Genomic DNA, 14,473 nt, shown 5'->3' on the forward strand with positions numbered 1-14,473 from the left:
ACTTGGTAAAATAATACCTTATCCATCTTTCTCTCCTTCTTCTCTTCCCTGCAGAGAAAGCTGAAATTTAGGGTGCAGGTGCTTGAGGGGCAGATGCCTATGCTACTGAAATTTTTTTCCTTCTGGGTCATTAAGTCATTAGCCAGGCACTAAAGCAAGGCTTGAAGAATCAGACTTATTTTGAAAGCCTGATAAGCGTGGGATACAGAAAGACAGTTTGGATAGTGGGGATAAGAAACCTGGGTAAAATGCATGCTGTCACCAGAAAGAATGTTGGTACTGAGCCGGCTCTTGACCCAGTACTAAGATCTTTTATGTGTCCTATACCAAGGCAGGAATTAAATCCCAAGCACTATTTAAGGGAAAATTTGCAATACAGAGAAGTGTTAAGTTTCTGACTCAAATTGGGGAGGGTAAGGACAAGTTTGTGAGCACTCTTCAGTTGGGATGGGTGGAATATAAGTAAGTAAAGAAGTAAGGTTATTCTTGTAGTAAGGAATAGCTTAAGCAGGAAAGCAGAAAATATATTCCTGGGGGTAATAAGACTAGATCGGTCTGTCTGCATTAGAGGATATGGGTTGGGAAGTAATAGGAGATGTGTTAGGACCAGATTATGAAGCCAGGCTAAAGAGCTTAGTTTCTATCCCTGTGAATAGTATGTAAGCTACTTAATATTTCCGAATGAAGGATTGCACTGGCTACTTTTACCAAGTTTTTATCTTACGTGTATATCTCCGACTAAGTTAGCTCCCGGGAGGTTAGGAGAGTATCTTAAGATCTCTTTGTACCCTCATTATCTAGCATAGGGCTTAGGAGTTTGGTGACATTTTAGGAAGAAGGATTTTCGGAAGGCTAAACAAGAATGGATTGAAAAGGAGAAAAACTAGGATGAGGAAGGAAAATTTAGGGAAACTTTGCCTTATTTTTCAGGCATGAAGTAATATGGGCCTGGATTAGGCAGGTAGATGTGGAAAGGAAAAGGAAACAATGGATTCAAAAGAAGAATGACTGGGAGTTGGTGATAGGTGAGATATGGGGGAAAAGCAGGAATTAAAGGCGAATCTGAGGTTTTGAGAATAGAGATCTTAGTAGAAACGAAGAAGTAGTGGAGAGAATCAGTGTTGGTGGAAGGAAGATGAGTTTGGTTTTATAATTTACTGATGTCGAAGTGTAAGTAGCAGGCAATTTGAAGTATAGGACTAGAAATTAGGGCCACAGATATAGATTTGGGAGCTATGGGGTAATAAAATCATAGCATATTGAGGCTAGAAGAGACTTCATAATCATCTAGTTCAATCTCCAGAGGCTCTAAGAGATTTTAACTTATACAAATTCTCCTGGGTAGATACAGTACCAAGCCTAGGACCCTGTTTTCCTGGCTTCCTAATCCAGTGGAAATTGTACCATGCTATTTTCCCTAGTGAATATGAGGTATAAAATGGGTCCAAGATATAGGGAGGAACACAGGGCCACATGGAGGAGAATGCAGCAAAGAGAAATACCATAGCTATTTGTGTTGCCCTTGCTGTCCTTAGGGCCAAAACTTACCTTCACTTGGGGCTCCCTGGAAGGCACATACCATTGCTACCATAAAATCTAGAGGTCTTTTGTAGCTCCAGTGTTGACTGGCATCCTTGTTTTGGAGGTCCCCAGCGAAGACTGGAGACCTTGGTTTGCAGTGATCACAGAGTTGCTAGTTAAAACTGTCCTTATGGGACTTCCCTGGTGGCACAGTGGTTAAGAATCCTCCTGCCAATGCAGGGGACATGAGTTCGAGCCCTGGTCCAGGAAGATCCCACATGCCGTGGAGCAACTAAGCCCGTGCACCACAACTACTGAGCCTGCGCTCTAGAGCCTGCGAGCCACAACTACTGAAGCCCACATGCCTAGAGCCCGTGCTCCACAACAAGAGAAGCCACCGCAATGAGAAGCCCGTGCACCGCAACAAAGAGTAGCCCCCGCTTGCCACAGCTAGAGAAAGCCCGCACACAGCAATGAAGACCCAACGTAGCCAAAAATAAACAAAATAAATTTTTTAAAAAAACATTAAAAAACCCAGCCCTTATTACCATGACTATTTATTGAGGTTCTACTGGAACATCAAGGCATTATTTTTTAAACCACCAATCCTTATATTTCTGATGAAGTATTTGAAGTCGAATCATAAGAGAGTTTTTTCTTTCTCTGAATTAGATTGTGGGACTCACTGAGAAGACTGTTTTAGTTGCCCTGGATACTGTTTCCTGTTTGGAGCAGGGCAACAACTGTAGGACTGTGGCCTCCACAGCTATGAACTCCCAGTCATCCCGATCTCATGCCATCTTTACAATCTCCATAGAGCAAAGAAAGAAAAGTGACAAGTAAGTTCAAGTTACAAGTAAGAGTCAAGATTTTTAACATTAGTTCTACTGAAGTTGAATAATAGGTTGCTTCTTGATTTGAAAAATAACCAGACATCAGTACTCTGAGCATGAGTAATGAATGGAGCCATTTGGACTGACGTGAAAGAAAATGAGAGCTGGCAGGTGAGCTTTGATACTCACCTACCCTCAAGCTTGTGTACCATTCTCACTTGTGTCCTGTTATCATCACAGGAATAGCAGCTTTCGCTCCAAGCTGCATCTTGTAGACCTTGCTGGATCAGAAAGACAGAAGAAAACCAAGGCCGAAGGGGATCGTCTAAAAGAGGGTGAGAATAATTAAGGCTACAGTCGTAGATAAAAACTTCCAGTACTCTTCTTACTATTGTTGGTGTCTTGACTGGAATATCTCAGGTCACATTCTAACAGTAGCTACAATTCAAGTTTGAGGCTGATTTCAGAAACAGTGAAAAATTGTTTCTCTCCCTTGCACTCATTTTCTAATTTAGGTATGAGATTTGGATCTGGTCCTTGGTTTGATTTCATCTGGCCCAGGCAAGTTTTAGTTTTTGTTTTGTTTTGTTTTACCCCCAACTACTTATAATTAAAATCAATATCCTGATTCTGTCATCCCAAGTATTCACTCTCCTTCCCAGATGTTGTCACTTATAAACCTCATCAGCATGGTTTCCATATCTTCATTTAAGTGGTTGGATATAAACGATGAAGCTCCTAAGGCTAGGAGAACCCCATGGTATATGCTATTAGAAACCTGTGTCTAGCATGATAATGACCTGGTAATCTGCATGCTTTGGGAATGGTCTTTCAAGCAGTTATTAATCTAGCTAACAAAAATTAACAACCAGCTCCCATTTCTCAATTTTGTACTTAAGGATCTCATAAAAGATTTTGTCAAATGCCTTGCTAATGTCCAGATATACTATATGTCTACCATATTTTTCATAGCTACCAGCTTAGTAACGGTACAAAAAAGAAATAAAGATTAGCCTAAATTGACTTTTTCTAAGTGAATTCAAGCTGGCTTCTAGTGCTTATTCTTCCATTTCTAGGTTCTTGCAAGCCATCCCTATAATAATCTAGAAGACTTATATCAAACTGACTGGTCTGTAATTTATGGAATTAACTTACCTCTCTTTTTTCGAAAATTGAAATTACATCTGCCCAGTCTTCTGGAACATCCTTCTCTGTGATTCTTCAAATATCATTGACATAGCTTCAGTGTTCTTGTTTGAAATTACTCTCAGTTCCCTCAGCTATAATTCGTCTGGTCCAAGACATTTGAACTCTTATTAAAGTAGTTGAGTTCTTGCTTACTACCTTACTACAATGAGTTCTTTACTCATATTGGGCTTCAGTTCCCTCTTGGGAACTGAGAAGGCAGAAGCAGAAATAGTGATTGAGGAATTTTACCTCTTTGTCATTTATCATTATTATATTGCTGGCACAGGGCAGAGACCTATTTCTTCCTCATTCAGCTTTTTGTTCTGAATGTATTTAAAAGTGCCCTTTTTGCTCTATGTTTGTACTTTAAGATTTATCCTTCTTAAGACTATTTTTAAAGGTTCTTTTGCCTCCTCTATCTTATTTTAGGTGTACAGTCTGAGGTTTTTTTTTTTAATTTATTTATTTTATTTATTTATTTTTGGCTGTGTTGGGTCTTCGTTGCTGCACGCAGGCTTTCTCTAGTTGCGACAAGCAGGGGCTACTCTTCATTGCGGTGCGCGGGCTTCTCATTGCAGTGGCTTCTCTTGTTGTGGAGCACGGCTCTAGGCACTCAGGCTCAGTAGTTGTGACACACGGGCTTAGTTGCTCCGCGGCATGTGGGATCTTCCCAGACCAGGGCTCGAACCCGTGTCTCCTGCGTTGGCAGGCAGATTCTTAACCACTGTGCCACCAGGGAAGCCCTCTGAGTTTTTTTTAACAGCTTTATTGAGATAATTCACATTCCATAAAATTCACCCGTTTAAACTACATTTCAGTGGACTTTTGTATATTCAGAATTGTGCAACCATCACCACAATCTAATTTTAGAACATTTTCATCACCTCCAAAAAGAAACTCATACCCATTAGCAGTCACTCCCCATCCCAACCCCCTTTTCTAGCCCTAGGCAACCACTAACCTATATTTCATACAAATGGAATCATATAATTTATTGTCTTTTGTGACTGTCTTATTTCACTTAACATAAGGTTTTCAAGGATCTTCCATGTTGCAGTGTGTATCATTACTTCATTTTATTGCTAAATCATATTCCATTGTACAGATATACAACATTTTGTTTGCCCATTCATCAGTTGTATCCAATTTGACTATTTTGAATATTGCTCTGTGAACATCTATATATAAGTTTTTGTGTGGACAAATGTTTTAATTTCTCTTTAGGTATAACCTAGGAGTGTTACACGTGGGTCATATGGTAGCTGTTTAAATTTCTTTTTTAAAAAATTAATATGTAATTAATATACCATAAAACCCACTTTTTTAAAGTGTACAATTCAGTGATTTTTTAGTATATTCACAAAGTTGTACAACTATCACTGCAATAAATTTTAGAATATTTTCATCACCCCCAAAAGAAACCTATACCCATTAGCAGTCACTCATTTTTTTCCATTGTCCAGCCCCCGCCACCCCACCTCCAGGCAGTGACTAATCCTTCTGTCTTTATGGATTTGCCTGTTCTGGACATTTCATGTAAGTGTAATCATACAATATGTGATCTTTTGTGACTGGATTCTTTCATTTAACATCTTTTCAAGGTTCATCCATGTTGTAACATGTATCAGTACTTCATTCCTTTTTATTGCCAAACAATATTCCACTACATGAATATATTAAGTTTTTATTTATCCATTCATTTGTTGATGGACATTTGGGTTGTTTCCACTTTTGGTTTTTATTAGTAATGCTGCTATGAGCACTGATGTACAGGTTTTCGTGTGGATGTGTGTTTTTATTTCTCTTGGGTATATACCTAAGTGGAATTGCTCAGTCAAATGATAACTCTATGTTTAACTTTTTGAAGAACTGTCAGACTGTTTTTCATAGCAACTGTACCATTCTACCTTCTTACCAGCAATATATAAAGGATTGTAATTTCTCCATATTCTTAGTTTTATTATGTCTTAATTATAGCCATCCTAGTGAGTATGAAGTGGTACCTCGTTGTGGTTTTGGTTTGCATTTCCCTGACGGCTAATAATGTTTCATGCGCTTCTTGGCAATTCGTGTATCTTCTTTGGAAAAATGTCCATTCAGATTCATTGCCCATTTTTTAAATTGGGTTATTTATCTTTTTATTGTTGAGTTGTGTGTGTTCTTTACACATTCTGGATACTAGCCCCATATCAGTTATATGCTTTGCAAATGTTTTCTTCCATTCTTTGGGTTGCTTTTTCACTTTATTGATGGTGTCCTTTGAAGCACACATTTAAAATTTTTAGATGAATTCCATTCATCTGTTTTTTCTCTTGTTGCTTGGTGTTTGGCATCATATCTAAAAAATCATTGCCTAATCCAAGGTCACAAAGATTTACGTCTCTGTTTTCTTCTAAGAGTTTTATAGTTTTCAATGTTAAATATAGGTCAGAGATCCATTTCGAGTTAATTTTTGTATATAGTGTAAAGTGGCAGTCCAAACTTTAATCTTTTGCATGTAGATATTCAGTTATCCCAGCATCATTTGTTGAAAAGACTATTCTTTACCCATTGAATTGTCTTGGCATCCTTGTCAAGAAGCAATTGGACTCTCAGTTCTATTCCATTGATCTATATGTGTATCCTTATGCCATTACTACACTGTCCTCATTACTGTAGCTTTATAATAAATTTTGAAATGGGGAAGTGTGAGGGCTCCAACTTTGTTCTTTTTCAAGATTGTTTTGGCTGTTCTGGGTCCTTTGCATTTTCATATGAATGTTAGGGTCAGCTTGTCATATTCTGCAAAGAAGCCAGCTGGGATTTTCACAGGGATTGTGTTGAATCTGTAGATCAATTTAGGGAGTGTTGGCATCTTTCAATTCTTTCAAGTCCTTCAATTCATAAACATCAGATGTCTTTCCATTTATTTAGGTCTTCTTTAATATCTTTCAATAGAATTTTTTTTAATTTTCAGAGTACAAGTTTTACACTTCTTTTGTTAAATTTATTCCTAAATATTTTATTCTTTTCAATGCTTTTGTAAATGGAATTGTTTTTACTTAATTTCATTTTCAAATTACTTATTGAGCTTTGTATATTGATCTTGTGCCTGCAAGCTTGCTGAGAACCTCCAGTACAGTGTTGAATAGAAGTGGCGTGAGTGGATGTTGTTGTCTTGTTCCTGATCTTAGGGGAAAAGCATTCAGTCTTTTACTATTAAGTATGATGTTAGCTGTGGGTTTTTCACAGATGCCCCTACCAGGTTGAGGAAATTCCCTACTATACATAGTTCATTGAGTGTTTTTATCATGAATTTGTCAAATGTTTTTTCATCGTCTATTGACATGATCACGTTATTTTGGTTCTTCGGTTGGTATATTGCATTAATTGCTTTTTGGATGCTAAACCATCTTGTATTCCTAAAATAAATCTAACTTACTGTTTTTATACCTTTAATGACTTTACTGGACTAATTCTACAACTCCCTATAGTTTGTGGTCACAGAAGTGTCTGCTCAGTTACTTTAGTAGTTAGCTAGTGATTGGTCTCTTTTCCTTAAATGCCTTGAACCTATAACTCTTCCAGCATTTGCCTAGGGCTCTGAGTTTGTGTTGTGGCTTACCTTCAATGCTAAGGTTCTTTACAACTCTGTCTTTGTCTTTACTTCTTGAGCAGGGTCTCAGAGTCAGCCAGAGGTACAAGATGAGAGCCTTCTAGGTCTTTACTGACATGTTTAGGTCTTTCCTGAGCATGCACATGGCTTTCTCCAGCAATATATCAGAGCTTTTTAAAGTCCCTAGTGGACTAGAGGTGGGATAGGGACGGTGGGAGGGAGACGCAAGAGGGAGGGGATATGGGGATATATGTATACATATAGCTGATTCACTTTGTTATACAGCAGAAACTAACACAACAATGTAAAACAATTATACACCAATAAAGATGTTAAAAAAATAAATTAAATAAAATAAAGTCCCCAGTGGACATTTCACTCCCCAGATCTTCCTTTTAAGTTTTCAGCCAGGCTCTTTTTTTTTTTTTTTTTTTAAAGGAATTCCTTTATTTTTATTTTTTATTTATTTATTTATGGCTGCGTTGGGTCTTCGTTTCTGTGCGAGGGCTTTCTCTAGTTGCGGCAAGCGGGGGCCACTCTTCATCGCGGTGCACGGGCCTCTCACTATCGCGGCCTCTCTTGTTGCGGAGCACAGGCTCCAGATGCGCAGGCTCAGTAGTTGTGGCTCACGGGCCTAGTTGCTTCGCAGCATGTGGGATCTTCCCAGACCAGGGCTCGAACCCGTGTCCCCTGCATTGGCAGGCAGATTCTCAACCACTGCGCCACCAGGGAAGCCCTCAGCCAGGCTCTTGTTTGACCATGGCTATTAAGTTGGGTGTTTATCATCACCAGATATTTTTCTATATGCATATATATATATATATGCACATTTAGTAATACATTTGTTATATGCCTTTTAAAATTTTGGCATTGCTAAATCAATTTATTTCCTTTTAATTACACAAGTAATACATGAATCAATTCCTGGTATACAAACATAAGCAATATGGATGAAGATAAAAATCCCCCTTGATTTACCACCTGATCCTAATCTAGAGGTAACTACTTTTACCTGCCTGGTGGGTAGCATTCAAGATGTTTTTCTGTGTATATATTTTTATTGGTGTTTCCTGTTGTTTTTAAAGATAGATGCTATCATACTGCATATATTGTTTTTCAGCTTGCTTTTATCTCAGCAATATATGTTTGAAATCTTTTTGTATTAGTATATAAGTCTACCTCATTTTTACAACTGCTATTTAGGATCCCACAGTATACAAAGTCTACCTTGTTTGTTTAACTATTCCTGTTTTGACTGACATTTAGGTTGTTCAGTTCCTGGCTATTGTAAAATGATGCCTCAGTCAATAGCCTTGTATGTGATGTACAAGTGAGAGTATTCTCTAGGTTATATACGTGGAAGAGGAATTGCTAGTTTGAAGGGTGTATACATTTCAGATTTTTAAATACTGCTAAATATTGTCCTCTAAAATGTCTGTCCCAGTATGCACATACCTACAATATATGAGACTATGTTTCACTGTACCGTTGACAATATTGGATATTATTGACCTTTTTTATTTTCCCCTATCTTGAACATTGCATGTTATTTTTTTAGAACTTGTATTTCCCCAATTACTTATGAAATTAAGCATCTTTTTGTGTTACTGGCCATTTCTCTTTCCATTTCTGTGAATTCCCTGCTCATACCCTTTGTTTTGATTTGGTTTTTTAGTTTCAGGTTGACTTTTTCTTGTTTTTCTTGTTATTTTTCCTGTTGACTTTAGGAGTTGTTTCTGTATTCTAGATATTAATCCCTTGTTGCATATATTTTTCTTAGTCTCATTTTTTAACTTTGTTAATCTTTCGATTCATGTCTTATGTGTGTATTTCTTCCTATATACTTTTTTCTTGAGGTAAAGTTTATACGCAATAAAATGCACATATTTTCAATGCTCAATTTCTTGAGTTTTGATAGTTGTATGCCCTCATGTAACTACTAACCAAAACATGATAAAAAACATTTCCATCTCCCCTAGAAAGTTCTCTTGTGCTCTTTCCAGTCAATCCACCCTTCCCACATTACACTTTAAGCAACCACTTTCTGACTTCTATCACCATAAATTAATTTTACATGTTCTTAGACTTCATATAAATGGAATCATATAATTTTTTCATGTGTCTGGCTTCTTTTGCTCAACTTAAGATTTTTTGGGCAGATTTTTTTCATGTTCTTGCTTTGATTAATAATGTGTTCCTTTGTACTGCTGAGTAGTATTCCATTATATGATTATACCACTATTTGTTCTTCAATTTTCCTATTGATGGAAATTAGGGTTATTTCCAGTTTTTAGCTATTATGAATAAGGCTGCCCTGAACATTCGTGTGCAGGTCTTTTTGTTAACATACATTTTCATTTCTCTTGGGTAATTACCTAGGAGTGGAAGAGGTAGATATATGCTTAATTTTATAAGAAAGTGCCTAACAGTTCTGTAATATGGTTTGTACTGTTTTGTACTCCAGCAATGTTATTGAAAGTTCCATCTTATCACAGCTTCATAAATAAAGATGTTGTCTTAGAAATTCTAGTGGGCGTCAAATACATCTCATCATAGTTTTTTGTTGTTTGTTTTTGTTTTGTTTTGTTTTGCTGCACCACGCAGCTTGTGGGATCTTAGTTCCCAGACCAAGGACTGAACCTGGGCCACGGCAGTGAAAGCGCTGAGTCCTAACTACTGGACCACCAGGGAATTCCCCATCATAGCTTTTTAAAAAAATTTTATTAAAGTATAGTTGATTTACAATGTTGTGTTAATTTTTGCTGTACAGCAAACTGACTCAGTTTATACATATATATATTCTTTTTCATACTCTTTACCATTATGGTTTATCATAGGATATTGACTATAGTGTGCTATACAGTAGGACCTTGTTGTTTAATATAATAGTTTACGTCTACTAATCCCAAACTCCCAATCCTTCCCTCCCCTACTCCCTCCTCCCCCTTGGCAACCACAAGTCTGTTCTCTATGTCTGTGAGTCTGTTTCTCTTTCATAGGTATGTTCATTTGTGTCGTATTTTAGATTCCACATATAAGTGATATCATATGGTTATTTGTCTTTCTCTTTCTGACTTACTTCACTTAGTATGATAATCTCTAGGCTCATCCATGTTGCTGCAAATGGCATTATTTCATTCTTTTTTATGGCTGAGTAGTATTCAGTTGTATATGTGTACCACATCTTCTTTATCCATTCATCTGTTGATGGACATTTAGGTTGTTTCCATGTCTTGGATATTGTGAATAGTGCTGCTATGGACATAAGGGTGCATGTATCTTTTTGAATTATAGTTTTGTCTGGATATATGCCCAGGAGTGGGATTGCTGGATCATATGGCAACTCTATTTTTAGTTTTTTGAGGAACCTCCATACTGTTTTCCATAGTGGCTGCGCCAACTTACATTTGTACCAACAGTGTAGGAGGGTTCCCTTTTCTCCACACCCTCTCCAGCATTTATTATTTGTAGACTTTTTAATGATGGCCATTCTGACCAGTGTGAGGTGGTATCTCATTGTAGTTTTGATTTGCACAAAAATTTTAATTTTGATGAAGTTCAGTTTATCGTTTTTTTTTCTTTAATGCTTAGAGCTGTTGGTATCCTGTCCAAGAAACCTTTGCATACCCAAAGTGATGAGGATAATTTCCTATGTTTTCTACTTGAAGCTTTATAGTTTTAGCTTTTACATTAGTTGTATGATCTATCTTGAATTAGTTTTTGGTTATAAAGTGAGATAGGGGTTGAAGATCATCCTCCACCCCCCATGAATATCCAGTTCTTCTAGCACCATTTATTAAAAATAAGGTCCTTTACCTACTGAATTGACTTAGTATCTTGGTGTATTGAGTTGACCATATGTGTGTATGTCTATTTCTGGACACTATTCTGCCCTATTAGTGAATTTGTTTATTCTTAAACCTTTTGTTTATTTTTTTATTATTTTCTTTTTAAATTTATTATTTATTTATTTATTTTTGGCTGCGTTGGGTCTTTGTTGCTGCATGAGGGCTTTCTCTAGTTGCTGCGAGTGGGGGCTACTCTTCGTTGTGGTGCACGGGCTTCGCATTGCGGTGGCTTCTCTTGTTGCGGAGCACGGGCTCTAGGCGCACGGGCTTCAGTAGCTGTGGCACGCAGGCTCAGTAGTTGCGGCTCACGGGCTCTAGAGTGCAGGCTCAGTAGTTGTGGTGCACGGGCTTAGTTGCTCCGCGGCATGTGGGATCTTCCCGGACCAGGGCTCGAACCCGTGTCCCCTGCATTGGCAGGCGGATTCTTAACCACTGCACCACCAGGGAAGTCCCAAACCTTTTAATAAATACAGTTCATCACAGTATATTTTAATCTCTGGGAGGGCAAGTTTCACCTCACTTTTCTTTTATCAGAACTGTTTTGATTATTTTCTTGTCCAGGTGAATTTTAGAATCAAGTTGTCAGGTTCTATGAAAAATCTTTTTGGGATTTTTATTGAGAACTTAAATTCAGCTTATAGATTAAGTATAACTGAGCCTACCCATCCATGAGCATGATCTCTCCACATTTATTCAAGTCTTCTTTTATGTCTTTCAGTAAGCTTCGTAGTTTTCTTAATGTAATTCTTTTTTTTTTTTTTTTAATATATCATTTTAAGGACCGTGATCTTTTTTTTTTTTTTTAATTAATTAATTTATTTATTTTTGGCTGTGTTGGGTCTCCGTTTCTGTGCGAGGGCTTTCTCTAGTTGCCGTGAGCGGGGGCCACTCTTCATCGCGGTGCGCGGGCCTCTCACTGTCGTGGCCTCTCTTGTTGCGGAGCACAAGCTCCAAACGCGCAGACTCAGTAGTTGTGGCTCACGGGCCTAGTTGCTCCGCGGCATGTGGGATCTTCCCAGACCAGGGCTCGAACCTGTGTCCTCTGCATTGGCAGGCAGATTCTCAACCACTGTGCCACCAGGGAAGCCCCCTTAATGTAATTCTTACACCACATATCCTGGTAGGCCTATTCTGGAATATTATAGTTTTTGTTGCTATTTTGAATACCTCTTTTTCTATTTTTATTTTCTAATCCTGTTTAAGAAAAGTATTAATTTTCAAATTTCCGTCTTATATCTAACCACATGGCTGAATTGCATTCCTAGTTTCTCATAATTTGTCAGTTGTGTTTCTTGGATTTCCTAGGTAGGTATTCACATTATTTTCAAGTACATACTTTGGCCTCTTCCTTTCCAACATTTATATCGTATTTCTTTTCATATCTTTTTCAGTGTAAGGTTGAATAGTACCAATGATAGTAACCATTCTCATCTTTTTTTTTCTTTTTTTTGCTCTAACCAGAACATTGCTAGTGTTTCACCTTAATCTACTGGCAGATAGCCTTTATCAAGTTAAGGAAGTGACCTTTTAGTCCTAGTTTGCTAAGAATTATATATTTTTAAAATAAGAAATGAGTATTGAATTTTATCATTGATTGGGAATTAATGAACGTGTAGTTTTTCTTTTTTTCAACCTATTGATAGAATAAATTGTAAAAATAAATTTTCTGTCATTGAGTCATCCCCAATTGATCATGATAAATTACTCTTTCTGTACATTGCAGGATTCACGTACTAGTTTCCAATTTAGGACATTTATATATCTGTTCCTATGAGAGAGTAACCTATAACTTTTTTTTGTATGTATGCTCTCCTTATTTTGGTTCGAAGATTTTGCCAAGTTTATATATATATATATATATATATATATATATATATATATATATGTATATATATTTTTAAAATTTATTTTTGGCCGCGTCTGGTCTTCATTGCTGTGTGCAGGCTTTCTCTAGTTGCGGCGAGCGGGGGCTACTCTTCGTTGCGGTGCGCGGACTTCTCATTGTGGTGGCTTCTCTTGTTGCAGAGCACGGGCTCTAGGCACACAGGCTTCAGTAGTTGCAGCACGCGGGCTCAGTCGCTGTGGCTCGCAGGCTCTAGAGCACAGGCACAGTAGTTGTGGCACACAGGCTTAGTTGCTCCACGGCATGTGGGATCTTCCCAGACCAGGGATCGAACCTGTGTCCCCTGCATGGGCAGACGGATTCTTAACCACTACGCCACCAGGGAAGTCCCAAAAGATCTATTTAAAACTATACATTTTCCTCTAAGTACCACTTGGATATAATCGTATAATTTTGAGAAATAGTACTCTAACTGTTCATTTTTAAATAGGAGATTTCCTTTTTAATTTCCTCTTTAACCTAAGAGTTAGGTAGTAGGCGTCCCTATGTATTCTTTTGTTGTTAATTTCTGATTTATTGCATTATGATCAATGAATGTGTGTGATTTCTGTTTTTTGAAATTTTGTCTGACTCTTGTTTGAGCTTTGTTAATATTCCATGTATATTTGAAAAGAGTGTGTTTTCTGTTAGGTATATAGTTCTATGTATACCTATTAGATAAACTCATTAATTGTATTATTCAGAGTCTCCATGTCCTGTCTTGTTATTTACTTAATATGCTATTTTCTTACATTATGACCAAGGATTTGTCAATTTCTCCTTGTATTTCTTTGTTTATGTATTATATATTTTTAAGCTATGTTGCTAGCTGCATAAAGTGTCATGGCATATATCTTCTTAGATGATTATATCTATTTTGTCTGATTAATATTTCTTCACCTACTTTCTCTTTGTTAGCCCTTGCTTGGTATGTCTTTTTGCATCCCTTAATTGAAACAATGTATCTTGAAATTCATTCATTCATTCATTCATTCATACCCAATCGGATGTTCTCTTTTAACAGAGGGTTTTATTCTACATGTTTTTATGTTTGTGTTTGGACTTATTCCTGCCATATCATTGGCTACTAGCCCAATGGCCTACTCCTACTCTGGTACTACAACCAATTACCTTGATTGTTGTCCCAAGGCTCCCTCTTGTTTGCTGGATCCACTACCTTCAAGTCTACACTACCCGTAGAGTTGGTGCCACCTTTTCATAGCAGTTCTCTCCTGTATATTTTTTCTTCTGTTAGTCCGATTCATCTGCTTTCAGTCTCTCACGAATTTTGCCATTTCTGATCCACCAGTGATAGATTCAGAAGTGGCTGCTGGGCCATTCCAGATTGGTAGGTGGCAGATTTAATAAGCAAGGGAACTTAACATGAGGCTTGTGTTGGGCAGCTGCAAGACAAGTGGATCTCCACACCTGCCCACCAGAATCTTAAAGTTTATATAGAGGCTTAACTGAGTTTAGTCATGTACACTGTCCGTATGGTCTCAATATGACCTTACTCTCTCAAGGCTGCATTCTTGAAAATGGCTCTAGCTGTGGGAATGGTGGACAGCACATAAGTTCCAAGGACAGGGAAGGGGATGAGGAGCCC

General features: G+C 37.6%; 1 protein-coding gene across 1 annotated transcript in view; it reads left to right on the plus strand.

The window, feature by feature from the left end:
- KIF4A (kinesin family member 4A) overlaps window positions 1-14,473 on the plus strand; it is a 123,657-nt gene that overhangs the window by 5,876 nt on the left and 103,308 nt on the right. Inside the window, exons 5-6 of the mRNA XM_061177723.1 lie at window positions 2,194-2,360; window positions 2,595-2,689. Coding sequence (XP_061033706.1) covers window positions 2,194-2,360; window positions 2,595-2,689 — 262 coding nt within the window. The remainder of the gene's footprint in view (window positions 1-2,193; window positions 2,361-2,594; window positions 2,690-14,473) is intronic.

This window comes from Eubalaena glacialis, chromosome X, assembly GCF_028564815.1.
Source record: "Eubalaena glacialis isolate mEubGla1 chromosome X, mEubGla1.1.hap2.+ XY, whole genome shotgun sequence".
Lineage (NCBI taxonomy): Eukaryota > Metazoa > Chordata > Mammalia > Artiodactyla > Balaenidae > Eubalaena > Eubalaena glacialis.